Source organism: Ursus arctos, unplaced genomic scaffold (genome assembly GCF_023065955.2).
Source record: "Ursus arctos isolate Adak ecotype North America unplaced genomic scaffold, UrsArc2.0 scaffold_34, whole genome shotgun sequence".
Classification (NCBI taxonomy): Eukaryota; Metazoa; Chordata; class Mammalia; order Carnivora; family Ursidae; genus Ursus; species Ursus arctos.
Window position 1 is genome coordinate 1931174 of NW_026623030.1, and position 26868 is coordinate 1958041.

General features: G+C 55.8%; 1 protein-coding gene across 1 annotated transcript in view; it reads left to right on the forward strand.

The window, feature by feature from the left end:
- The window catches only part of BCR (BCR activator of RhoGEF and GTPase), a 120446-nt gene that overhangs the window by 89084 nt on the left and 4494 nt on the right, over positions 1 to 26868 (forward strand). The window contains exons 9-20 of the mRNA XM_026487832.4: positions 1420 to 1541; positions 2560 to 2728; positions 3308 to 3427; positions 4350 to 4425; positions 5748 to 5852; positions 6508 to 6582; positions 9783 to 9880; positions 11723 to 11854; positions 23340 to 23399; positions 24075 to 24184; positions 25727 to 25866; positions 26713 to 26847. Coding sequence (XP_026343617.2) covers positions 1420 to 1541; positions 2560 to 2728; positions 3308 to 3427; positions 4350 to 4425; positions 5748 to 5852; positions 6508 to 6582; positions 9783 to 9880; positions 11723 to 11854; positions 23340 to 23399; positions 24075 to 24184; positions 25727 to 25866; positions 26713 to 26847 — 1342 coding nt within the window. The remainder of the gene's footprint in view (positions 1 to 1419; positions 1542 to 2559; positions 2729 to 3307; positions 3428 to 4349; positions 4426 to 5747; positions 5853 to 6507; positions 6583 to 9782; positions 9881 to 11722; positions 11855 to 23339; positions 23400 to 24074; positions 24185 to 25726; positions 25867 to 26712; positions 26848 to 26868) is intronic.

A 26868-nucleotide genomic window follows, 5' to 3' on the forward strand; every position in this document is an offset into this window, starting at 1 on the left:
TACGCTTGCTTCTGGGTGGCTCTGCTGGCTAGCTTTTGCGGAGAGTCTGGGAGAGTTTAGGGAGGCACAGGCTCCCCGAGAGGCGGCCGGGGAGCCAGGTGTGAGGGCCTGCCAAGCGCATTGCGGGGTGGGGGGGGGCGGCGGTGGAGATACCTCCGGCTGGGGAGATGCTGTGGGTCTTTGCCCACTCCAGTGTATGTACCTGACCTTTCCCTAGCCATCACAGTGAGGAGTGGAGAGTCACCCTCTCTGGGGGGCCTTCCCAGAAGCCAGGGTGCCTGGGTTCCCGCTAACCATCTGATCTCCCTCCCATGGGTTTTTGAGTTCCCAAGGACAGAGACCACTGAGTATCTGCTTGCTCACTCACTGTGCTGCCTAGGATAGGTGGCCAATCTCTCCAAGGCTTCCATTTCTCATCTGTGAAATCGGCTCAAGGACCTGCCCACGGGGTGTTGTGGGGATCACATCTGATGATGAGGGCACGTGCTCGCACAGCATCCCTGGAATGTGCATGGGGAAGGGGAAGGCTCACCATGTCAGCCTCTCCTCCTGTCTTTGTGTCCTTGGCATGGCACAGCGTTGACTCTCATGGGCTGCTGGGTACTCTTTTTCGGGTGAATTACTGACTTACGTTGGTGTGCCATTTGGCAAGCCCTGGAGCTGTGTAAGCCAGTGGGAGTGTTCTTGTCTTTCAGGTGAAGCACCCAGGTGCGGAGGCATGTAGCTTGCTGGCAGGCTAGTGCCTCCTGTCCCCCTGCTAGTCTAGGTCCAGTGGGTCCTGGGCAGGTCACCACAGACTCAGCTGCAGGTATCCAGGTGTCCTTGTGTGGGCTTCTGCCCTTCAGGGGGCACTGACCCTAGGAAGCCCAGAGCATGAGGTCCCAACTGTGGGCCTGCTGCTTGGCCTCCTGCTGCCCTCAGAACAAGCCCAGCCTCTCCCATGACTACCGGTCTGCCCGCTGCTCACAGCACTCTGGGCTCACCTCCTCCCCACTCACCAGACTGCCCCATCCATGCTCTTCTTGCTGTGGGCCTGTCCTATGGTGGTCCTTCTGGGAGAACATCCTTACATGGCTGACCTCTTGCCCGGTCAGACCCATTCTGGGTCTCCAGTGGCTGCCCCACAGAGGCAGGGACTGCCCTGCTCGCAGGGGTTTCCTGCCGTCATTTTTCCTGCAGACGATTGACATAGCTGTAATGTCCCTCTTCCCCAGCCTTCAAGCTCTGTGCACTCACCCTCCTCCACAGGCCAAGCACCCAAGAAACTTTGCTGAACAAAGAGGAAAGCGTAGTGCGTATGTTTGCTGAGACAGGGGGAGCGCTGGAGAGTGGGTCTGACAGTGGGAGGCTGAGGCTCTGAAGCCCCCCCCCCCCCCGCTGGCCCGCTGCCCTAACTCGAGCCCCCACTCCACCGCACAGCACCGGCAGCTGCTGAAGGACAGCTTCATGGTGGAGCTGGTGGAGGGGGCCCGCAAGCTGCGCCACGTCTTCCTGTTCACCGACCTGCTCCTCTGCACCAAGCTCAAGAAGCAGAGTGGAGGGTGAGTGACCACACAGCGCCCATCCCACTGGGGGGCGGGGGCAGGACTGGTTTCATAAATGAAAGAAACCTGGCTTTTTCTGTGTGCAGTGAACCTGAAGAGTTCAGTAACTATGTGGCCAGGCCACTTTCTTTAGGTGACATTGTTTCCAACTGGCCATGATGGCAGGCTCAGGGTGAAAGGTCACCATTAACAACCTGGGGACAGTCTAGGTCAGGATCAGTGACCGGCCTATTATCTCCTACAGTGGAAGGGGAACTTACCTGTTGAAGTACTACTGGGGGACTGTCACGTCATAACCCAGAAAGAGTAAGTGACAGGTCAGGGAGCTGCGGGATCTGGTGCAAGCTGGCAGGTGGGAGCGGGGTGGGTGGACAGGGGGGCATCACTAGACCATCTCTGTGCTTTGTGTCCCCAGACCTGGTGAGAGCTTCTAAATTATTCCCAGCCTAGGCTACAAACCACCCCCCAACACACCCCTCCTCCTGGGGATCAGACCACCCAGGTTGCACTAGCTGGAATGGAGAGAAGGTCATATTGAGAAAGATCAGAACTGGGTTCTTTCCCCCATTCTGCCATTACCGTACTGAGCAGATTTAAATCAGTCATCTCAGAAGATAGCCTCAGTTTCCCCTTCTGTCACGGCAGGGGATTACCCCTGGTAGATCTGTAACCCCTCAAACTCTATGGCTCTGGGGGCATCTGCAGTCCTGTCCTGTCATTGGATGCCCCTGATGTGCTCCCACATCAGGGAGCCTGTGAGCTGCCACCATCAACCCAGGATAAGGTGGATCAGGCCTAACTCACGCATGCAGAGTGCCTGTTGCTAGGGGTCACCAGGGCTGGGTCACCAGTGTTGGCTGATGGCGTTATGCCAGTCTATTGCATGGACCACAAGCTAGGTTTTCAGGTCTCATAAACTACGCAAGCCTCAAACTTAGGCTTTTCTGGCTCTTGAGAACAGTGACATTAGCAAAGGAAAGTAGTCCGTGTATTAATGCGCTATTTCCTCACCCAGCAAAACCCAGCAGTATGACTGCAAGTGGTACATCCCACTCACGGATCTCAGCTTCCAGACGGTAGATGAGTCAGAGGCAGCTCCCAACATCCCCCTGGTGCTGGACGAGGAGCTGGATGCCATGAAGATCAAGATATCCCAGATCAAGAATGATATCCAGAGAGAGAAGGTGAGACCAGTTGGGAAGGAGCAAGGCTAGGCTCTGCAGCTGGAGTGGCAGCAACCCTTTGCACACGGGTATCTGAGTATCTGACCCACTTCACCGGCCTTGGGGACCTGGGACCCCTGCGAGCCCACTGTCAGGCTTGGAGCCGTCCAGCATGTGGGGTGGAAGAGGTGCCCGGCTGCACCGGTGGGGAGAGAGTCCCAGGTAGGGGAATCAGCCCCTCCAGGTGTTCTGGACTGCCCCAGGCAGGCCCCTGGTTGTTTCTGGAGTGATTTATAAGACTGGAGGAGCGGTGAGGATGAGGCATTCGCATGTAGGGTTAGCCCCGGCCAGAGCAGGCACCATGCAGTGGCCATAGAAAAGGCGGGTCCCCGGAAGGTTGGGCTTCGGTTCGGGGCTGCCTGGCTGAGGTGAGCTCAGCAGGACAGGGGTCTTCCCCCCCTCCCCCCACCCCGTGGGCCTACCGCACCACAAACCCTGTAGGCCAAGGAAGGCTCTGGGAGCAGTGGGGATGGGACAGGTGGGAACGGGTAGCACTGGGCCCCCAGGATGGAAACGTGACTATGTGGCTTCTCCCCACAGAGGGCAAACAAGGGCAGCAAGGCCATCGAGAGGCTAAAGAAGAAGCTGTCAGAGCAGGAGTCGCTGCTCCTGCTCATGTCCCCCAGCATGGCCTTCAGGGTGCACAACCGCAACGGCAAGGTGAGCGCCCACCACGATCTCACTCAGCCAGCCGGGGCCTCCTGCTGCTAGCCCTGGCAGACCCTCCTGGCCCCCAGCTCCCACTGAGCCTGAACCTCGCTGTGCTGTGGCCGAGACCCTAGCTCCCATGGGGCCTGTACAGCAGCAGCCCTTTTTCCCTGGAGGGCGTTCTCCCACCAGGAGAGCCTTGTTCAGTGTGGCTCACCCAGGCCCGTGTGTCCCTCTGACTGGTGCTTTGGGCCGAAGCCTCCAGGTTGACTGGCAGCTGGCTCAGCCCCCAAAGCTGGGGGGTAGTGGGGTCTCCAGGCAGTCTGAATAGGGCAGGGGGTTCACAGGTTTGTGCAGACCCGGTCCTCAGTACAGGGATTCTGTCCGGGGACATGGTGGGCCTGAGGGGAGCTTCTCTCCCGAGTCTGGCTCCTGGTGCCATCTGGAGCCCGGGCCACTCCCTCTGTGGGCATCACATGTGGTTGTCCGCGCACAGCCTAGGGAGGCAGCTGGTGGGCTCTGCAGGCGCCTCGTCTCTAGGTCACAGCTCGGGGCTTGTGTGTTGGCCACAGGTGGTGGGTGGCATTGGCCCTCACCTCTGCAGATCCCACCTGGTCACCTTCTCTGTGGCCCTGAGTTACAACATGCCATGCCCTGGCCCAGGCAGTCTAGGCAGGGGGCTGGTGCCAGAGGCAGAGCTGCACGGGGCACAGGAGCTGTGGCCTGAAGCCCAGCTGGCAGGAAGGGTGGAGCGTGCCAGAAGCACGAGCCAAGCTGCGAGCACACTCAGCCACCAGGCCCCAGCCAGCCTCTGGCACCCACATACGTGTGCCTTGGAGGGGTGCAGTGCCGGACTCCATGTGGACAGGGACGGGGAGCGGCACCTGAGTGGGAGTGGAGGTAACCAGGGTGTATTCTCCTTCTCTCGCGCCAGAGTTACACATTCCTGATCTCCTCTGACTATGAGCGCGCTGAGTGGAGGGAGAACATCCGAGAGCAGCAGAAGAAGTGTAAGTGGCATCTGCAAGGAGAGGCTTGGAACCGCAGGATATTCATCCCCTCCGATGGTTTCAGGCCTTTTCTTCCTTCCCAAGGGGCTGGACAGTGGCGCTCTTACCCAAGTGAGATGCTCTGTGGAGCTCTGATTCTGAAAATAAATTGGACAGGAACTCCTGCTAGGGCCCTGCCCTCTGTGCCCACTTGCCTATGCCTCCCCCACATCCCCAGTACCTCACCCCCCACCAGCTCTCTGACCTTCCCTGTGAACTCTCCCTCTCCCTCAGTGCCTTCCCTAAATTCCCCGTCTGCCTCCTGAACCTCCCTACTCTGTTGCCTACCTGCCCCTGTGGCCCCCTGCGCCCTTGCCTGCCCTACCCCCAGGCCTCCCTCGTCCCCCGCAGGTGCTGATGCCAAAAGGGCCCTTGGCTGGACCCGCCTAGGCAGCCACACTGTGCTGGCCCCACTCCCTGTCCAAGGGGCCAGCGATTGATCACTCTTAGGATAGGGTGCTCACTCCTTGCTGGGATGGTCCCTTCCCTGGGTGCTTCGGTCTCTTGGCAGTTCTCTCCTTCTCCTGAGCTCAGAGCTGCCGCTGGGCCTGTCTGACCATCTGGCAGGGGTGGGAAGGCAGACCCTGCCACAAGTCCTGGGGTTGCAGCTGTCCTTGCTAAGACGTTCCTAGGTGCGCTGCGTGTGGCACTGTTCTGAGAGTACCTGCAGAGAGACCTGGACTGGGAGCTCCACACGCCTCTGCCCTGTCCTGAGTTCCCATCCCTCTGGGCTTATCATCCTTGCCTGTGCTGAGCCATTTCCCCCCACAGTGCCCTGCATCCTGGGGGATGAGGCACTCCTGGCAGCTCTGACGGCTGGGTTTCCTTTTATAACCAGGGGATCCCAACCATTTGCAGCATGGCAGTGTCTGCTCCCTGCTCGGTGCTGCAACAGAAATAAGCCCCTTTTCCTCACCTGGTGGAGAGACAGGGGCCCTCGGTGGCAGAACGCGGGGCAGGGCTATGCTGGGTATCTGTGTGGGAAGATACACCCGGTCACCCTCTCACAGTTGGCTTGTGGCTGTGCTTAGGTGGCAGGCCAGCTCTAGTGTTTGCAAGCCTTATGCTAATTCCACCTCCCCGCTGAGCTTAGCCTTGGCCAAGGCCACGCCTTACTTGGCCATTTACCAGCTCCTCTCTTGGGAGCAGATCGCCCCCTCCTGGCCACTGCGGCTCATCACCAGGCTGTGGTGAAGGTCCCTTGCAGGGAAGTCAGAGAACACCCTCTGGGTGTCCTGGGGGTCTGACTGGCTGATTGATGCACCTGGGTTCTGCCCTCTCAGGTTTCAAAAGCTTCTCCCTGACATCCGTGGAGCTGCAGATGCTGACCAGTTCGTGTGTCAAACTTCAGACCGTGCACAGCATTCCACTGACCATCAACAAAGAAGGTGGGCTGTCCTCCCAAGGGCTGCCGTCCCTTTCTGCTGTCAGCACTGTCTTTGGGACCATGGGTTTCTTGAAGGAATGTGTGTGCTGCTTAGGGCCTGTCGGCCTCTCCCAGGAGTGGATGGGACAGGTCAGGGGTGGTCTTTCCCCAGCTGCTGGATGGCTGAGGAGACCCATGACTTTGTTCCTGGTCACACAACACATCTCAGACCCTCTCTGTGCTCCGGGTCTGGTCCCGCTCCCCTGGCCTCCCAACTCTCTGCTTCCCGCCCACACCTTTGGTCATGCTGCATTTTGCGTTCACTCGCGCACACACTTGTGTCTGCTCATCCCCACTCACAGGTGTATGCTTGTGCACATGCATGCACACGCACGACATCTGTGTCACATGCCACCCTCCCCTTTCCTGTCCTGGGAACCTGACCACGTTTCACCTCAGTCACCGGCCTGCCATGTTGTAAACCACCTCAGAACCTAAGGTCTCTGAGACAGAGGATGCAGTGGATTGTTTTTCTGGCTTGTGACATCACCTGGCCCTGTGCCGAGCAGATGGCAGCTACGTGGTGCTCCCCTGGAGGGTTGATTTTGAAGCAGAGCCTGTCACTTGCCGACCTCTCTCAGGAGAACATGTGCTCACCCCTTTGCTCTCTTGCACAGATGATGAATCTCCAGGGCTGTACGGATTCCTGAACGTCATCGTCCACTCCGCCACTGGCTTTAAGCAGAGTTCAAGTAAGTGCTTGGTTTGGGGAGGAAGGTGTCAGGGCACCGAGCTGGAGGCTGTGAGGAACCAGGGTCGTGACTCAGATTATCATCGGATGCCTTGGACTCTTAACCCTGTGAGGTCCTGTGCGGGGTGACACCTGGAGCGGACTGTTGCCTGTCTCTGGTCTCTAGACCAGATGTGCGAGCTGCTGAGCTGCTCCCTGCAGGCAGGTCTTATAATTACAGGCACTGGCGTCTGCTACAGACAGGAAAATACAGCCTGGGTTCCAAGCTGTGGGCAGCAGCACCTTGACCCCGACAGCAGCGTAGATTTGGCTGCTGACAGCTCAATGGATACCCTTTTCCTCCCACCCCTCCGAGGCAGGGAGCACCTCGCAGGTGCTTAAGCTGTCAGAGCAGTGGGGGCTGCTTGCGTTTCAGTCCAGGGCAGCACATGCTGCACCCCTCAGCATGCCACCTCCACGCGAGCCCTCAGGCCCCTTGTAGGAGGACGCAGGACGGGCACTGTGCTGACCTTTCCCACCGATGCCGCAAAGCTGAACGAGAACTCACCGACAAGCCACAGCCTAGGAGACAGTATTTATAAACCATATATATGTGCGTGTGTGTGTATATATGTGTGTGTGTATACACATGATATGGGACTTGTAATCAGAGAATATAGAGAACTTTCAGAAATCAGTGCAAAGGAGACAGCCCAGTTTTTAAAAATGAGCAAAAGATTTGAATACATTTCACCAAAGAAATACAGGTAGCTAATTAACATGTGAAAAGATGCTCATGGTTGTAGGGAAATGTAAATTAAAACCGCAATGAGATCCCACTTGATACCCGCCAGGATGGCAATAAGCAAAAAGGTGCACAGTGACAAATGTCGGTGGGGATGTGGAGAAATTGGAACCCTCAGGCACGCCGCTGGTGGGGACGTGAAATGGTTCAGCCATGCTGGAAGACAGTTTTACGGTTTCTTAAAAAGTCAAACACCCCCCTACTGTGTGATCTCGCAACCCTGCTTTTAAGTATTTAGAGAGATGAGGGCGTGTTCGCATAAAACACGCCATGGTCATCCACGTGACGGAGTGCGGCTCGGCAGCAGGGAGGCGCAGAGTACCGCTACGGGCAGCCACAGGGATGAACCTAAAAAGAATCATTCCTAACAAAAGACACCCGATTCAAAAGACTCCATGTCATATCATCCCATGTGTCTGAAACTTATAGAAAAGGTACAGTTTGCAGACAGAACGCCTGGTGAGGGTTTCCTGGGGCTCAGGGTGGGAAGAGATTTGACTGCAGTTGAGCCCAAGGGGACTTTTTGGGGGGAGGGCAGTAGTAGTGCTGTTTGGACAAGTGTTTAAATTTATTAAAAATCCTCGACCTTATAACAGGTGGATTATACAGTATGCCGATTATACCCCCATAAAGTCGTCACACAGACGTAATGATTCCCCTGGGTGCACCTGCCTCACGCCCCCTCACATAAATGCTGGTTTTTCAAGGGTTCCATCTGGGCCTTCACTGCATATACTCCCTCCTTCCTACGCCCAGGGACCTTTCCATCAGCAGCGCAGATGATGCCTGGCACCTGCCTCTCCATCCCCACTTTGTTCTCCTGGGCCCCCTCTGTTACCTTTCCATCTGTGTCCTCAGTGTCCCATGCTCTAAACTCCACATCCCCAAACTGAACGCATCACTTGGGACCCCAAACTTGTTCCTCTTCTTTTATGTCCTGCCCCAGTGAGAAGTGCCACCCTCCACCCGTGGCCAGGCCAGAAACCACCGTCTGGTTTACTGGCCATATCAGTAAAATGACATTCTCCATCAGTGGAGTTTCCTTGTCACCTCTGGCCACCTGCCCCACCCTTCATCCAGACCTTGGCAGTGGCCTCCTCCCTGGACCTTACCTCTGCTCCTGCTGCACCCCACAATTCTCCTAGCACAGAGCTGTTTTCAGTGCCCTGCCCTGGCCTGCAGCACCCTTTGCTACCAATTTAGTTGGTAAACTCAAACTGTGCAGGTGGTAGGCACTTCCCCTGGCCCCACCCCTCTGTGTGCGTCCTCCCCCCTGGTGGTGATGGCACATTCACCTCTGCCCAGGTCACCAGCCATAGGGCTCTCTGCTCACATAGAGGCTTTAGGGCTTTGTCAAGGGACCAGGTGAACACATGTTCTAAGAGGTGCTGATTCAGTTGCACCATGGGTGGAACATTGCATGAGGTGCTGCGGCTCGTGCTGGCTGCTGGGGTGTTGTTTTATTTTAAAAAGAACCCTGGGTGGCTCAGTTGGTTGGGCGTCTGCCTTCAGTTCAGGTCATGATTCTGGAGTCGTAGGATCGAGCCCCATGTCGGGCTCCCTGCAGCAGGGAGTCTGCTTCTCCCTCTCCTTCTCCCCCCACTCATGCTCTCTTCCTCTCACTCTCTCTCTCTCTCAAATAAATAAATAAAATCTTTTATTTTTTTTCTGATTTTGAAAATGTCGGGGAACAAGAATTCCTGTCCCCTTTAAGGGTTCTTTCAGCTGGACTAAGAATCAAATTGACGTGAGACCAACTAATAGGAGAAAATTCAGTGTAATAGCGTGCCCACGGGGAATCCACACGGACATGGAAATCACAGATCAGTCAGGCAAAATGAGGCATATGTGTCATTCCGAACTGAGGAGAAGGGGGCAGGGGTCTGGGACTTCAGAGGAGAGGAATGCACATCACAGGGCAATAAGAACAAAAGTTTGGGGGTGCCCCGGTGGCTCAGTTGGCTGAACATTTGCCAGGATCCCGGGATCAAGTCCCGCATCGGGCTCCTTGCTCAGCGGGGTCCCTGCTTCTCCCTTTGCCTGCCGCTCCCCCTGTTTGAGCGCTCGCTCGCTCACTCTCTCACAAATAAAATACAATATTAAAAAAAAAAAAAGGAACAGCTGTTTGCCCGGCTGTACTGATGGGTCACTCAGATAACCTCTATCTCTGCTCATAACCCTTATTTTGAGAAAGCCCCCCCCCCAATCTAGATTCTTCTGTATAGTTAAGGGAAGCATAGAAGTTTCTCTTCAGCTCATAGTCTTGATTGCCTTCAGCTCAGAATAATCTCCATGTCACAGTGGCCCGTCTTGGGGCAACCTGCCGTTGGCCCCCGACAAAAATAACCCCTGCTGTCATAGAAAATGTGGGTAATACGAAGAAGTGTGGTCAGCTTCCCTGTGTCACCCTTCCACAGATCTGTACTGTACCCTGGAGGTGGACTCCTTTGGTTATTTTGTGAATAAAGCCAAGACACGCGTTTACAGAGACACAGCGGAGCCCAACTGGAACGAGGTGAGGTACTGATTCCAGGCGCGGCTTGCGTGCTGGCGCTGGCCTGCCAGGATCTTGTCCTTGAGGAGAGTCTGAACGCCTCCCCGCCCCCGCCCCAAGGCTCCCTAGATGGCTCCACTCCCCCACCCCCACCCCCCACAGGCGCCACCGCCAGCATTCCACCAGCTTGCCAGGAATCTCCTGGGAGGAGAGAGGGGGGACTAGTCCAAGAGATTTTATCTCTGTGTTCCTGAGAATCCAACCCCCCCTCCCCGGTCACAAAGAAACAGCCTATTTTGCTGGAGAAGCATTTGGAAAACGAACTTAAAAGGGCTTTTTGTGCTGCCTTTGTTATGCTTACTGTTTACTTGGTAAGTTTCCATAGCTTTTCCTCGGAAGTTGGAATGAGCCCTGTGACCCTCTTGGTTTCTGGAAGCCTGAGGCTCTTTTTGCCAGCAGGGGCGGGGGTAGGCACCCTGTTTGCCTGTCCCGGGTGTTGGGTTTGTAGAGTTGGTGCTATTTTGGCCTTCACCTTGGAGAGCTGTTGTGTTCACTTGCTTGCTGTCTTGCCTTGAGCCTTGGGAGTACAGGAATGATTACAGAGTGGCCAATATTGATGAAGTCCCCAGATCCGTGAGAATGCCATTTCCCAGTTTCTGGAGCAGCTGTGGCTCTCAAAGGCCTCATGCTTAAAGATATGGGTGGGATCACACCACTCACCCCCCTGCAGAAGAAGCAGCTGAGTCCCACCTGGCTGCCTGGTCCACCTCAGTTCACGTGGCTCATGGGGCCACCCCCAGCTCTCCTTTCTTGGTGTCCACTGCTCTGATCATCAGACTCAATGCCTTGTAGGACGGCGAGCCTATAAGATTGCCCCGGCATGATAGCTCTGGGTGTCCCTGCACAAAGGGTGGTGGCTGCTGTGGCGAGGGAGCAGCACAGCCACATGGAGCCCCCAAAGGCTTTGCAGGGAGCAAGAGGGCTGGGACTGACAGGGGCAGTGAGGGAGGGGTGCTAGACTCAGCACAAAGGGTTCAGGTTGAGCCAGCGGTGGAGGCTCAAGGAACCAAGGCACGGAGGGTTCCGGACCAGTAGGTCACCTGGTGGCCAGCCTGGGTGTGCCACTGAATGGTCCAGGGGTGTTACATGTTCCTGGTACATGCGCCCTCCCCACCCCCATGCAGGCTCAGAAATCTCTCCTTTTCTCTTTTCCGTCACCCTCTTTCCATTTCCCCAGCACAAACCTGTGCCTGCAACAGCACTGGTGTGAAATGCAGAATTTACCGAAGATACCCTGGGGTGATGGAGGAGAAGGCTAACACCGCACATCCCACAGCAGGCAGCTCGAAAGCCCACAGGAGCAGTTCTTCCCTGTATCACCTCCCTGGGTCCTTTTTTTTTTTTTTCTTTTCAAATAGACTGATATTTTTAGAGCAGATTTAGGTCCACAGGTTTAGGTCCAGAGCAGAAAGAGACAGAGATTTCCCATATACCTGCTGTCCCCAAACATGCACAGCCCCCCCCACTAATCGGGGACCCTACACTGACACATCACTATCACCCAAAGTCCATAGAGTGTCTGCATTCATAACCAGTACCCTTGAGCTTCTGATGCATGTGGCACGGGGACTGCCCTTTGACATACGGCTTAGGGAGTTCGAATTAGATGTTAGAGGCATTCAGAGCTTCCAGAAGCATCCAGACTGGGCCACAAAGGGGTGCTGACAGGGAACTGACCTCTGAGGGTCTTCATCGCAGGACTGAAGTGGAGAGGGTCTTGAGGCATGGGTCCTTCTGGGGCAGCAAGGAAGCCGTTGGACCTGTCTGCTCATGAGGGACTTTCCTTCTTTCTTGGGACTTCAGGAATTCGAGATCGAGCTGGAAGGCTCCCAGACCTTGAGGATACTGTGCTATGAAAAGTGTTACAACAAAACGAAAATCACCAAGGAGGATGGCGAGAGCACAGACAGGATCATGGGGAAGGGCCAGGTCCAGGTGAGGCCTCCACTCTCCTCTCCCCCTGCAGAGTCCCTCTGCGCCACCCCCTCCCATGTCTGACACACCCTTCTCTGGATGCTCCCAGTTCTTTCCCCAGTTGACCTTCTGGGACATGGAGATGGCCTGGCTCCAGGGGTTGGGGGCAGGTGCCCCTGGACTTGCAAGGGACCTTCACAGGTCCTTTCCTGCCCCTCTCTCTCTCTCCGAGTGTCTGTTATCCCCATCTTGTCCTCAAAGGAAGTTCAGTTCAGCTTGTTCTCACAGCAGGGGCCTCAGTTCCTCCATGGCACTGTGTTTCCTGTGGCCTCACCTGTGCAGTTCTGCGCCCCACGGGGGTGGTGGGGGGAGCCCTGATACCCATGTTCCTCATGGGCCTCTTACCAGACCCAGCCAGGCGGGTTCCTCCCTGCCCTGCCCCTGGGGTGGGCACTGACTGCTCCCGCTCCTCTCCAACCCTCAGATCCTCGGGGAAAGCCTCCAGCAGGAGGGGGCTGGGCCTTCCAGTCCGTTGGAGAAGGGGGCTCTCCACAAAGCCCCACCTCCCTTCCCTGAGGGCAGGAAGTAAAATCCTTTGGTGCTGAAATACTAAGCAGCAGGGATGAAGGAGAGGGAGGGTGACTCATCCCTGAGTAATTTCCTCTTCTTGCGGAGGGTTGGGGCAGGGCACATGCTCATCCTTCAGAGGGGCAAGTCCTCAGTTAGCGGGGGCTCTAGGCCCCCCTCTCTGTTTCAAAGCCAGGTTCTCAGGTTCTGGTTCCCCAGGTTTTCATGTGTCTGTTTTCCCACCCTGGAAGCCTATTAGGGAATTCAGTGGTTCAGGGCCTCCAGGGACCCCCTCCCACCCTGTACCTTGAGACCAGGTCTAAAAGCAAAAATGCTCCTCTGACTGCCTTATACCTGCCCCCCCCCCACCTACCTGCCAGCAGACACCACCCCATACCCCATACCTTCCCAGGAGAGCAGGCCCAGGGCCTTAGGTGCCCCCACAGACAGGACCTGGGGCTGGATTCTACTGAGGTCAGGGGTAGCACCAGCCTGGGGCAACACTCCAGCGAGCCCACTAAAGTTTGGGGTGCACATTGGGGATCAGTGGGGCAGCCTTGCCTGGCATAGGGAAAGCAGGAATCTTGACCCCTCTCTCAGATGGTGTAACTGGGGCACAGGGGGTTCCAACCAGACCAGGTTCGGCTACTCGCCGCTGATAAAATCCAGAGGCAGAGAGATGAGAGGTGGTGAGACAAGAAAAGGATTTACTCCAGTGCCAAAAATACTTGCAGGTTTACAGAAGGAAAGTGTGGGACAGGGGTAGATGGGGGTCTGCAGGTGGGCAGTGAAGGTCGTGTGGAGCAGTGTCTTGGGGTCATCACGTGGGGTCTGCAGTCAGGACAGTCCTTACTGCTTGAGGGGGAGCTTCGGTTCTCTCACGGGATGCTTTGCCCGCAGGGTCTTTTCCCTGAGTTAAGAGATAAGCTGGAAAGAAGAACATAGTCAGTGAGGAAGTGCGGACTGAGGTCGAAGTGGAGGTGGTTGAAATCCTCTGTCAATGGGGTCTTTGAGGGCCAGCCACTGGTCCAGGGCCACTCGGCAGATGTCCTGGACGTGGGTCCTACCTGTGGCTTAGATGCTGAGGGAGAAGGGGATGGTTCCTCCTTGCTCCCCGTCAGCCTGATTTACCACTGAGCCAGTTAGTTGTAGGGGTCTTGGTAGCAAAGGGCTTCCGGGTGGAGGAAGCAGAAATGCCAGCCAGTGCTTTTCAGCTCTTCCACTTTTGGGGTCCTATCCAGGGATCTTTGACAGCCAGGTCCTTTCCCCAGCCAGAGTCACCCCCATGAGCTGGGCATGGGTCCCACCTTGACAGATGCGTGTGCCCACTACAAAGTTGGGGTGATAGGTGTGGCTGTGAGGGTGGCTCGCATGCCCAGTGCGGACACTCACCACTCTGCGGCTCATGTGCGCTGACTCCCCAGTGGCCTTGAGATCCCACCCTGTATTTCCACATCCATCCCCTTCACCTCCTTGGCTTGACAGAGAGCCCCATGGATTGAGTCAACCACATCGAGGGGCTCTTCTGCTCTTAAGGGACGCTAAGGTGTTTTCCAGATTTTGCTGTCTGTGAGCATGCTGGTGCTGGACATCTTGGAGGACCGACATGTTTTGGCACCTACTGGGCAACAGTCACAGCTCAGGCCCTTTGAGTTTTTGGGCTCTGGTCTGCTGCTCAACAACTAATGTGTCCCGCCTGCTCCCCCTCCCTTCCCTCTCCATATTTGTGTCTGCCCCCAGCCCCGGCTTTCCTCCCGCACACCCACACCCTGACCCCCGCCTTGCAGAGAGCCCCAAGGCAAGCTGAGGGTGCACATGGACTGATGTCCAGCTCCTTTTTTCAGTCCATCACACAAGACTAAGGGAGGCTCCAATTCCATTGACCTTTGACGCGAATCGTCATATTCTCCAGTGCTAGAGTCCCGGGTGGTAAGATTTGAACCAGGGCCTCTGAGCACTGCCCCTGGATAATCGGGTGTCTCAGTGGCAAAGAGAAAAGAAAGGGTACTCATCCTCTTCCTTTATTGTATTGAGCCCTCTGTGAAAACCCTTTGCCATGATACTACTGGATATAAACAAAATATTCCTTTTAGAGCACAGCCGGTGCTCTCGGACACATGGGGGTGCCAGGTGAGCACCCTGCCCTGTCCTGGGGAAGAAGAGAGCATTGGGGTTGTGGGGGCCGGCTTGGGGCATCACTCCAAGCTCTGGCTGTTCTCTGCCCCTTTCTGCCCTCTGACCCGGTCTGCGTTTCCCTGTGCACACACTCTGAGGGGTGCTTCTCAGCAAACACTCTGCTTTCCTGATCCTTCTAGTAGGACAAGATAGGATAGGCATGGAGGACATGGACTCTGTTTAAAAAAAAAAAGTTGTACATGACCTTGTTAGAACATCAAGGTTGACTATATTAGCAGGATACAAGTATAGGGACCACTGCAGTGGGGTTTTGCAGCAGGGGAGAAAGATGGAGCCCAACTCTGAATATGACACGGAGAGAGGGAATTTATAGCCAAGGAGCTGGTGTGGGGGATCATCGGTTGAAAGTTACTAAAGGGAAACATTAGGGATAGGGGGGGATTCTGGCTAAACCAACCTAACGGGTTCCTTGTGGAAAGCAGGCCAGGGCAATCATACATCAACAAGGAGTGGTGAGGGGCAAGGAGTCGGGTCAGATGTTGAAGGTAATCATCTATCAAAGATATCGGGGTGGTTCTTGCTAAAATTGGGCTCTTGGGGACATTCCCAAGAACAAGATCTAGTTGGAAAACAGCTCAGAGGAGCCTGACTGGTGTGGCCAAAGGGAGACCCTTTGAGTGCGCCTCCTGTGAGCTGGGGCAAGTCATCACTGCCCAGATAAACATCTTCCCTCACGTGTAAACTGGGGCCAGGGGCCATGGAGCCGGGCGTGGGGGTCTTCAGTGGCCACTGCTGCTGTTATTACTCAGGTGTCGTCACTGTTGGTGGAGAAGGCGGGCTCTGGCTCCACCCCCTCATCCGTGTCTGCTTCCGTGGAAGAGCCGAGTGAGTGGGAAGCCTGGCTCCTGAGCCATCATTAGCCAGGAAGGAATCCCAGCATGACACAAGGTCCGTTTATGACTCACAGAGTAAGCAGTGGCTGGGCTGCCCCTGGAGACCCCCATTCCCGGTGGAGCTTGTTTATGAGCTGGCATCCCCAGGAGCAAGAAGGCAGGAAGTCAGAGGAGGAGGTTATGGCCCCCTGTGACCCCAGCTAGGCCTCTTTCTGCCTCCCCCAATGCTCCCAGACACTGTTTTCTGTGTGGGGCACACGTAGGGGAGGGCGTCCATGACTCTGGGGGTACAGCCTTCCTGAGTGGGGGCTTTTCCCAATAATATCAGGCCTCTGTAGAGCCCTGCCTGTCCTGTTGCTGGGGTCGGGGGGTGGGTGGGAATAGAATGGCCTTCCCCCGGCCCAAGTGCTTCCCCCCATATGTACATTAACTCATAAGTTGAGTGTAAAACCCTTCCTGTGAGGTGGGGAAGGTGCAGCGCCCCAGGAGTGTCTGAGGGGGGCCAGGGAGAAGTCCACAGCTGGCCAGGAGGGAGAAGCCAGGCAGGCCCCTCCAAGGGGCCAGGGGTGGAAATCAAGTCCCCAGCAAAGCTGCTCACACACCTGTCTGGGCAGAAGGTATCAGAGTCATCTGGGGAGCTAGGTCCCAACTTCCTGGGGCTGATGAGCTGATGGTGCAGGAACCATGGTCTAAGTCTCAGGTCTCGGCCCTTGCTCTTCAGATGACTGGCCAGATCCCTACTTCCCCTCCTAAATGGTGGAATCTCCATGAGATGAGGATGGAGGGCTCCCCCTCCCAAACCCAGGATGGGTGAGTTGGTTTGTTCAGAGTGTCAGGCCATACCAGACAGAAGGGCAGAAGGACATAGCGTATAAGAGGGATGCAGCCCTGGGGGCGCCGGCTGTCCAAGAAAGAGTCAGACTCACAAACCTGAGCCCTCGTGTGCAGACAGGTGCCCAGGGCCCCACTGAGAGTCGTCCCTGAGTCTCATCTCTGAGTCTGAGCAAGCAAAGCCATCCCTGCCCATCACCAGACACCAGGAGCCCATAGTGCCACCCTGGTGATCAAGGGCTTCCTGCATGCCGGGCGCCAGGACCCCGAGAACAAGAAGACATCTGCCCGTGTTTCACAGAGCAGAGGGTCCCAGGAAGGAAGGATGCTGCGGATGGGCCAAGAGCCAGAGCAGGCCATGACACAGTTATTTTGGGGGAGTCGGGACAGAGAAATCTTCACAGAGTTGGGGTCACTGGGTCACAGGGGAAGGATTTTCGCAGGCGGAGGTGTCAAACGTCCTGTGCTCTGAGTGGAGCAGGGGCTGATGGGGATGCACCTGTTGTGGCGGAGGTGGAGGGCTGGCCAAAGTAGCCCGAGTGGGGCTGCGGGGGTGGGAAGGGGGCCTGCAACCACTGCCCGAGCGCTCCGGCACATCCTAGGCCGGGGGCTGGGACCAGCATCCAGGGATGATCACCAGATTCACCAAAGCCCAGGGAAATTGGAGCTTCGCGGTTATTAGGAAGTCCGTCCTTCCATCTTTCCCTGCTGTCTTCTCCATTTGTGAATTTTCTGTGTTGCTAAACCCCCTCCACCCTGTTTCTTCTCAGTGATTAACTTTATATCAAATCCTAGAATTTTGTCTTCTTCCATTTCTTCTGATACTTTGCATGTCTAGCTGGGCTCACAAGTCATTCCAGTGGGATCATCAGAGTTGTTTGTTTTTTCTTTCTAACATTTTTTGTGGGTTTCGGATGAGATTGGGGCTTCAGGTTTCTGGTTTGACCCTTCTTTATTCGAAGCTGGTGCTTGGGGTGGCCATACATGGTTTCCCAGACTCTGCCGGCCTGGATTGCTTGCCTTATGCGTGGAAACCTGGTTGGATACAGACTGATAGGTCCAATTGTGCCCCCCTCCTAGGGGTGCCCTGACACCCATGCTCCAGCCCTCACCAAGACCTCACTGTGATGTCTACCCACTTGCGGGCAGTCTGCTCATTCAATGACCAGTTCTGTGGTACTTGTGTCCCAAAAGCCCACCGAAGTGCCCAATAGCACTGGAAGGAAGCTTAAGTGTCCATCAGCTGGTGGGTCCATAAACCAAGTGTGGTATATCCACATGGAGAAATATTATGCAGCTGTACCAGAGGAAGGACATTCAGATACACGCTACGTGGATGAACTGTGACATTGTACTGAGATAAGCCAGACACAAAAGGATGAGTGACGTAGGATTCCAGTTACAGGGGGGTACCTGGGACCAGTGAACTAGGGACTGAGTGTAGCACAGAGGTTCACAGGGGCTGGGAGGGGGCTGGGAATGGGAGTTACTGTTTCACGGGGACGTGTTTGGGATGAAGAAGTTTTGGGGGTAGTTGGTGGTGGTGATTGCACAACATTGGGGATGTACTTAATGCTACCGAACTGTGCACTTAAAAATGGTTAACTTTATGTTGTATATATTTTACCACCAGTTTTTAAAGAGTTAGCATGTCCACAGGGTGCAGGGATGGACACGGGAGCCCAGACTCAGCAATTAGTCCCCTTTGTGAAATCCCCCACCACCAAAGGGATAGTCAGCCCCTCGGCCGTGCGGCGTGGTGGGGAAGCCTCCTTCGGGAACTTCTCGCAGCCACCCCCCAGAGCCTCAGCACCCTCACCTGCAAGAGGGCAGGTGTCTGGCTCTCAGTAATCCCCAGTGACCAAATGCTCGCTCTGTGCCAGTAGGCGTTGTAATGCATGTGTATTAAAGATGCTTACGTTGTGTGTCCTATGTATACACGTCTGGGCACGGTGGTACCACAGCGAACGAAAGAGACAAAAGCCCTGTCCTTGGGGCTGGTACGGGAGGCAGACATCAACCAAAATAAGAATAAGGGCTGTGGTCAGACCGGAAGGAGACAGGGCTTGGGGAAGATGTGGTTTTCAGTCAGGCAGTTGGGGACAGCAGGTACTGTTACAAAGGTACCGAGAGATCCGTCCTTTCATCATGGGGATTATCTCAGGGCCATGCGTGTTCCATCCACACAGCCACTCACTGCGCCAGGGCGTCCTGTTGGGGGGAGGAAAGCCTTCCGGGGTGCCTGGGCGGGGTGGGGGGAGGTCGGGGGCGCTCAGAGATGAATGAGACGCAGCCCATGTTGCGGGTAGACGAGCAAGGGGAGAAACCCACGTCATCTCTGAAACTATCTTGGAGAGGTCCGAAGGGTCTCTTGTACGAGTAACATAAAATGAGTGATGATTGTGTTTCATAAACATATTAGGACGATTTTAGGCTCTGAAAGTTACGAACATATAAAAATACATGAGCAAATCCTTCTTGTACAGATTCCCCGGGATTTGCCCGGAAGAAGTGTACCTCTGTCACCGTGAAGAAAGTGTGGCCGTGTGGCCTGGGCCCTCCTTGCTCTGTGTGGTCCAGTTGGGACCCTATATCTTTGTTTCTTCAACTGGTATGCCATACAGTGCCTCCATCTGAAGTATACAATTCAGGCATTTGTAGTAAATTTACACAGTTGTATAACTCTCACCAACAATCCAATTTTAGAATATTTCCATTCCCCAAAACAGTTTCATCATTCCCATTTATAATCGCCCACTGTTCTTACCCCCAGACCCAGGCTGATCTGCTTTTTTTTTTTTTTTTTTTTTTTTTAAAGATTTTATTTATTTATTTGACAGAGACAGCCAGCGAGAGAGGGAACACAAGCAGGGGGAGTGGGAGAGGAAGAAGCAGGCTCCCAGCGGAGGAGCCTGACGTGGGACTTGATCCCATAACGCCGGGATCACGCCCTGAGCCGAAGGCAGACGCCTAACCGCTGTGCCACCCAGGCGCCCCCTGATCTGCTTTTTTGTTTACAGATTTTCCCATTCTGCATATTTCATATAAATGGGATCATTCTATATTATGTGGCCTTTTGTGACAGGCTTCTAACACTTAGCACGTTTGTGAGGGTCCCCCACATCACGGCAAGCGTCGGTCATGGCTGAATCATATTCCATCGTATATATTCATTCACCACGTTCTGTTTATCCACTCACCAGTTGATGGACACTTGGGTTTCCAGCTCGGGGCTGTTACGGTTAGCGCTGCTATGAACGTGTCCACACAAGTCTTTGTGTGAATGGATGTTTTCATTCTTCCCATGTGGAGACCTGGGGGTGGAATTGCTGTGTCCGGCAGCCAAGTTTAGCTCTATGAGGAGCTGCCCTACTTTTTGAAAGTGGCTGCAGTATTTTATATCCCCAGCGGCAGTGTCTGAGGGCTCCTGTTTCTCCGCAGCCTCACCAGCACTTGTTATCATCTGTCTTTTTGATCTTAGATGTCCTGCGCGGTGTTCCTTTATCCATTTAAGTGGTGCTGGAGCTGGTGGGGATCAGAGAAGGGCAGCAAAGAATTACAGATGTGGACGTTAGAGCTCAGGAGAACAGATTATAGCAATAGGAGCAGAAGCAGGACACCAGATTACCCTCCTGGGGCGATTTCTCCAGGCGTCTCTCAGAAGACCCATTCCAGGGTGGAGGTTAGAGTGCACACATGTGAAGCTCTGCTGGGCCATCCTGGGCGGTGTTGGTGGGCACAGAGGGAACGGTCTTGCCTCCTTTGGACAGTTTAGTCCTGCCTCTCAGGCTAAAGATGCGCCTGGTCCTCAGCAAAGCCACCCAGGCCTATGGGGGCCACCATCCACCAGGCCCACCACCCACCATTGTTCCCCCACCTCGCCCAACCCCAGGGAGACAAGGTAGAAACCAGCCCTTCCTCCAGAGAACACTGGGGGTGAGCAGACACCCCCCCCCCGCCCTGTCCCGTCCTCATCCCCCATCCCCCAGCAGCAGGCACATTCCTTGCCGAGACCTTGAGACCCCGAGAGGCCCCCATGGGCGTCTGGAGCACCATTTCCTGGTCCTCTCCGCTCAGTCATCTATTTTTCCAAATCCCAGTCCTGGCTTGTTTATTTCTCTGGTCCTTTAAATAGCCGCACAAGAGCGCGTGCCAGCCTTGAATGTCGTTCAGAGCTGGACTGCACTGAGCTTCGGGTCTCATCATCGTGTTATTCTTCATGCTACTTCCGCTCTGCTCGGCACACTCTGTTCTTTGGAGCCAAGCCAGCGGGGCGCCGGTCTTTCCCACTAGAGCTGCCCCGAGTCCTGGGGGCTGGGTGAGGAACCGCCTGGCAGCACCATGGCCCAGGTCTGCACTCTGGAGGCCAGGTCATGCCACAGCCTCTGGGGTCAGGTGGCGGCAGGGCCGGACATTGGTGTTGACAGTGGATGATGGCATTGAACCCCCTCCACTGGGCTGGCTGTGCTCTGGGGGGCCATGGGATGTCTGCTCTGAATCCGCTCAAGACAGTGCATGCTATTATTGGTGTCACTGGCTGGGGTGGTACAGGCTCGGGGTGGGGGTATCCCTAGAGCACGTCCAGCCATGAGGCAAGCTGGCCAGGCAGACACGTGTTACTCAGTGTTTCCAAATGCGCCCACAGGAAACCAGCCACTTGAGAAGGAAGCTTGGCTTTTCTGGGCTTTAAAGAAAACTGACTCGTTGAAATTCCCGTAACCAATAGTCTGCTGGTGGGGGACGGGGCTGTATTTTCCCAACACACAAAAAAGGAGAATCAAGGAGTGATCGGAAACTTTGACCCTGGCGAGCCAGGCTGCAGGGGTGGGGCTTCCCGAGAAGCGTGGTCAAAAGGCAGTGGAGGCCAGGAGCTTGTCACACTCCTGTTCTTCTGTGCTCCTGTCCAAACACGCTCCTATCTGGCCACAGCGGCCTCTCAGAGCAGCAGGGCCAAGGATGCGAGAGACGCCATCTGCCCCCGCCGCTGTGCAGGGCCTCCTACGGTACTTCCACCCCAGCCGAGTGGGCCGGAGCCGACTGGCCTTTGCCGAAAAGCACTTGTGTGCTCGGGGCACCGCCCTGTGGACCCACATCCGAAACCTCGTGTGCAAGGGCAAGGTGGGCAGATGGGTGTGCCATGGTTTCCCGGGTGGGCCACGTCGGGGCAGGGTCCCAGCCCCCTGGATGTGCTGCTCCGTCGCTCTGCTTGTTGGCTGCATTGAGAGGAGGGCCCAGTGATTACCATTCCTGGGAGGGAAAGTGGGGGGGTCTCCTGCTGAAGCGGTGGCGGTGGGAAGCTCTCCCTTTCCCTAGGAGCAAGAGGAACAGTGTCTGTCCCCTTCCTTCCTGGACAGCCAGGGCACAGGATTTGGGGGTGATAGGCTGGCAGTGCACCCCCCTTAACCACTTTGCACCACACCTGGTCTGGTTGAGAGCGTGGAGCCCCGGCATCATCCCCCTCCTGCCTCCCCTGGAGGAGGCTGTTCCCCCCGCTGGATGCTTGGGATTCGCTGTCACGGGGAAGCACCAGTTGGGAGGTTTCCTTTTCTGAGTGGTTTGTAACTGCCTGGTCCCTGCTCATAGGCCTTGCCCCTCAGGGTGGGGTCCCTGTCGCCCAGGGCTATGCCCCTAAGAACCTCCTGGGACAGATGAGGAATGAGAACCTATGACCCTGCAGCCTCAGGAGGGAGACGCTGTGCCACCCTTTGTTCTTCTGTCATTCTGTCTGTACATTTCAAATCCTTGGGGATGGTAACCAGTAGGCCCTAGAAGGGGAGGCGATGCCCCCCACCCCCCGCCAGGAGTCCGTGTGCTGAGCCTCCATGCTCAGGGAGAGAGGCTCAGGTTGTACACACCTGAGAGGTAGCTGCCGCTGGACCTTCTCTCCTCTCCTGCACGAGGCCCACGTGGCTCTCACCTATTGAGTCTCTTGCAGGGGACAGATATGGGATACCTGTCCTGAGCACCCCTCTGGACCTGGTGCTGTGCTTGGCACTGTCCTGTGCGTGTGCGTGTGCGTGTGTGTGCATGTGCAGAAATTGTGAGGCGTGGACCCCGCTCTCAGGTGGTTTGTCTAGTCACAGACATGAACCGTCACCCAAAGTAAGTGATGAAGTCACAAGGTTCTGCGTGAGGAGTAACAGGTTACATGGTGTCAAACAGTGGCTCCCTAACCTGGCTTTAGATCAGATCCCTTGGGGAGGTTTCTAGTTAGGTGAATCCCCCCCCCCCCCAGCTGCTGGTGCAACTCTGGGAGTAGAACCTGGGGAGCTGTGTTTTTAAACAAGATCTTCCCAGGTGCTCATTCGTCCAGCCCAGCTACTTGTATGGAATGTGTGCTCCCCAAAACAGGGGGGATGGAGCCCTCATAGATGGGGGGCCCTTGGCCTGACCACGGAGGTCTGGGGCTCATAGCAGCATAGACTTGGGTGAGATTAAGCAGCATGGTCCCGCGGGCCAGCGCTCAGGCAGTGCTCTGTGGGGTAGAAGTCAGAGGGGCTGCAGAAGGCCCCTTCCAGCCCCTGTCACTGGCTGTGTGATTTGGAGCTGGGCTCTGGGTCCTTCTGAGCCACAGGACTGGCCTGGACTGGAGACCCCTCCTTCATGGGCTCCTACAACCAAACCATGTAGCACACTCAGGGGGACGACTGTCCCAAACTCTTCATTGGCATGCCCTCTGAAAGTTCCTATTGAAATTGGGTTTCCCAAAATATTTAAGCCGACTGCCCAGCCTCCCTGAGCTGCACATAGCGCCAGCGATGGTTGGTGAGGGGGAGCAAGATGGCTGCCAGCATGGACTTGAACTCCCAGTGGGAAGGGACAGAGGGAGGAATGGGGCCCCCAGCCATGAGCCTGGAACCCATGAAGCACAGGTCTGGGAGCAGGAGATCTCTCAGTTTCCAGGGGTTTTCTAGCAAGTTCTCTTTCAGGACCCCTCTTGGCCTCTAGATAGAGGTGCCAGCAGAGGTCCAGCTCTAATTCTGACTTAGGTGTGGAGCAGTCACAGGCTTGGACTGCTGCCTGGCAGGGTCTCTATGCAGACCCCTGGGCACCTGATAATCATAACTGCTTGCTTTCAGCTGGACCCCCAGGCCCTGCAGGACAGAGACTGGCAGCGGACTGTCATCGCCATGAATGGGGTATGTTGGCGCCTACCTTTCCCATAAGATTAGGGTGGCCCCGATTTCTCCCAGAACCGTCAGAAGGAGGCTGAGCCTGAGCTAGTGTTGAGGTGGGGTGTGGCTGGAGGAGGGAGAGGCGCTGCAAAGCAGACTCACGACAGGCAGGAAAGAATCCATTTGGTGGCTGGAGTGCAGTCACCAGCCAGGCGCTGAGCGTCCCTCCTTGAGCAAGACAGGCAAGACCTCGACCCTGGGGTCTGCCTGTAGAAACTGAGACCCTGATTAGTTTTCAGGGTCCCAGAAGGTTTAGACCTTTAAAAATAATAAGAAGAAACAAAACTGTTACATACCAGAAAAGGTCCGGGCATATATGACAAAATGTTAAACATTTGATAGATAATTCGTGGCTTTTTGTTATGTTATTTTCTGTACTTTTCCTCTCGTTTTGTTAACTATTAAGAAAGAGAAGCCGTGGGGATTAGGGTTGGGGGCAGTGTCCTGCAAGAACTAATCCTTAAATCACCCTGACCGTTCCTAGTTCTTGCTGAGTTGGGCCAGGGACCTGCCTTGCACTGGGATCTTAGCCCACTTGCTCGGGGAGGGGGAGTGATTTGCCAAGCCCCCAGGCCTCTGGGAACTGGGACTGTGAGTCCCAGAAGGGTGAGAGGGCCGTGCCCCTGCCTCCCCCTGCAGATTGAAGTGAAACTCTCCATCAAGTTCACCAGCAGGGAGTTCAGCTTGAAGAGAATGCCTTCCCGAAAACAGACGGGCGTCTTCGGAGTCAAGATTGCTGTGGTCACCAAGTGAGTGGAGAGGGACTAGGACTCATGCGTCTCTCATCCCCGGGCAGAGTGGGCACCCCCCCCCCAGGTGTTTCTGAAGGAAAGAACAGGTGAGGGTCTCCCCTCTTTGTACGTGGTCCTCTGTACAAGGCCACCTCGCAGGCCCCTGGAGCACTCTGTGTGCTTGGTTACCTCCCATGTTTACTGCGAAACTTGCCCCTGTCAGCTTAGGAATGTCCTCAGCCCCTTCCCATGTGGGGGGGGGGGCTGGCGGGCGGGCTCCCACACTACAGGAACTGTACAAGGTCAGGGTTTTCTTCCCTTGCTCAGAATCTGTCCCTCTCGGGGTTCCTGTGGAATGATGGCCACCCCAGCCCCTTGGTCAGGTCAGTTGCCAGGAGAAGTCTGTATGTTGGTTTGAGAGCAGTTCTCAGGGACACAGGCCTCTTCCTCCCAGAATCCATTCACTTTCCCCATTAGGAATCTGGCTGGGCCCCTGACTTCGCTGGTCGTCCAGGCTGGGGCCCGCATCAGATGTTTCCTGGACACCTAATTGTGTCCGAACACCACTCCCTGCCCCCAGCTGCACCCTAGCTGTCCCCACAGCTCTCTGGATGGGTCTGGGCCTGAGCAGAGAGGACTATGTCAGTGGTTACCCCAAATAAGTGCTGCTGATGGGGGTGGCTTGGGAGAGTGCTTTGCTGGGCTCCTGAATCCCGTTGCTCAACGAGGCTAAAGCAAACCTTCCTAACAGCATGTCTCCTCTTTTTGAAGTATTCCTACTCCAGGGTCCTGTGTGGAGGTCCTGGAATGGTGCATTGTTAAGACGTGAGCAGAAAGTGTTTAGAATCACAGGATTCCAAGTGTTGATGTTAGACAGCCCTGTGGAGTCATTCATCCAGCAGACGTTGGTGGAGTGCTGCTGTGTGCAGGGCTCACCTCTTGCTGAGGCCTGGAGGGGTCAGGATTCACCTCTCACACAGCAAGTGGTGGCAGGGCCAAGACTGGGTCCAGGACTCTGTGCGGCCACCTGTTAGCCCAGTGCCTGGGATCTTTTAACTGACTTCCTATGGCTGATTCCACTTAGAAAAAGCCTCCTGACCTTCTCCTAAATCCTGTATAATTCACAGAGCATCCAGCTACCTTAGAAAGGCCCTAACGATGGGGGCACCTGGGTGGCTCAGTCAGTTAGGCGTCTGACTTTGGCTCAGGTCATGTTCTCAGGGTCCTGGGATCGAGCCCCACGGTGGGCTCCCCCCTCAACAGGGAGTTTGCTTGTCCTTCTCCCTCTGTCTCCTCCCCCTGTTCATGCACTCTCTCTCTCAAATAAATAAAATCTTTTAAAAGGAAGAAAAAGGCCCTAATAAGACGTAAGCAAGCAATGGTAATCATGAACTCTCACAGCACAGGAAAGCGTGCGGACAGGTCCATGTGAGCCCGACCCTGGGGGCCTTCATCACCCCCACCTCCAGGTGTCCAGTGTGCAGACAGGTGGTGGGTCCAGCCCCACTGCGGCCTGAGCCAGGGCTGCCAGGCACTGAAGGCACTGTCCCCCCTCCGCAGGAGGGAGAGATCCAAGGTCCCCTACATCGTGCGCCAGTGCGTGGAGGAGATTGAGCGCCGGGGCATGGAGGAAGTGGGCATCTACCGTGTGTCTGGAGTGGCCACGGACATCCAGGCGCTGAAGGCGGCCTTTGACGTCAGTGAGTGTCGGCCTGGGCAGCACGGGTTGGGGGTGTGGGCGTGGTGACCGTGTGCTTCCCACAGCTCATGCTGCTAGATTAGGCTCCGTACCTTTCCTTCACTTGTTTAATTTTTCAAATGAAAAGAAGAGGGAGCGGTGGCAGGAGGTTCTGCGGAAGCCCGTTCTCCTGTCTGAACCATGCATGTGTGGCTCCCCTAGAGTTGGACCAGGGGCTTCTGTGGGGCCGCCCCACCTTGCACTGGGGTTTGGTCTGCTTCCACTGGGTGGAAAAGAGGTGCTGACCAAAGCCTAGGAGTCAGTGTGGTCTGACTATTAGAAGTTGGTGGAACTCCCTCAGTCCCCAGATGAGGACACTGAGACCCTAGAGGCTTCTCAGAGTGGAAGGTGGCAGAACCAGGACTTCGTGCCTGCATCCTCTTCCCTCCCTGGCCTATGACGCCGAGGGCCAGTGGCCACCTGAGGCCGGAGGGAAGGCACTGGTTTGAAACTCCAGAATGGAACAAATAATCCCAGTATCTTAATGTTATCAGAAGGTGCCTGCAGCCAGGTCGCTATGGAGCAGAGCTGCCCAGCCTGTGCCCAGGCACAGTGTCTGGCTTCCGCCGGCTTCTCAGCCCCTTGTGGTGGCTCTGCTACCAGGCCACCCCTTGCCCAGCAAGAGAGGGGTGGGGAGGACGCCCCCCCGTCAGAACCACTGGCATGCTTGGAAGAAGACGGGCTGTTGAAAGGAGGAAACCCAGAAGCCATCGGCCTGCTGTAGGCTGTGCTGGGCTGAGGCAGGGCGAGTGGAGCCCTGTTTGGGATCCATGAGTAGGCTGTGCTCCCATCTCCGCACTCCTTGCAGATAACAAGGATGTGTCGGTGATGATGAGCGAGATGGATGTAAACGCCATCGCCGGAACGCTGAAGCTGTACTTCCGCGAGCTGCCAGAGCCCCTCTTCACCGACGAGTTCTACCCCAACTTCGCCGAGGGCATCGGTGAGCATTGGAGGCCCCCCC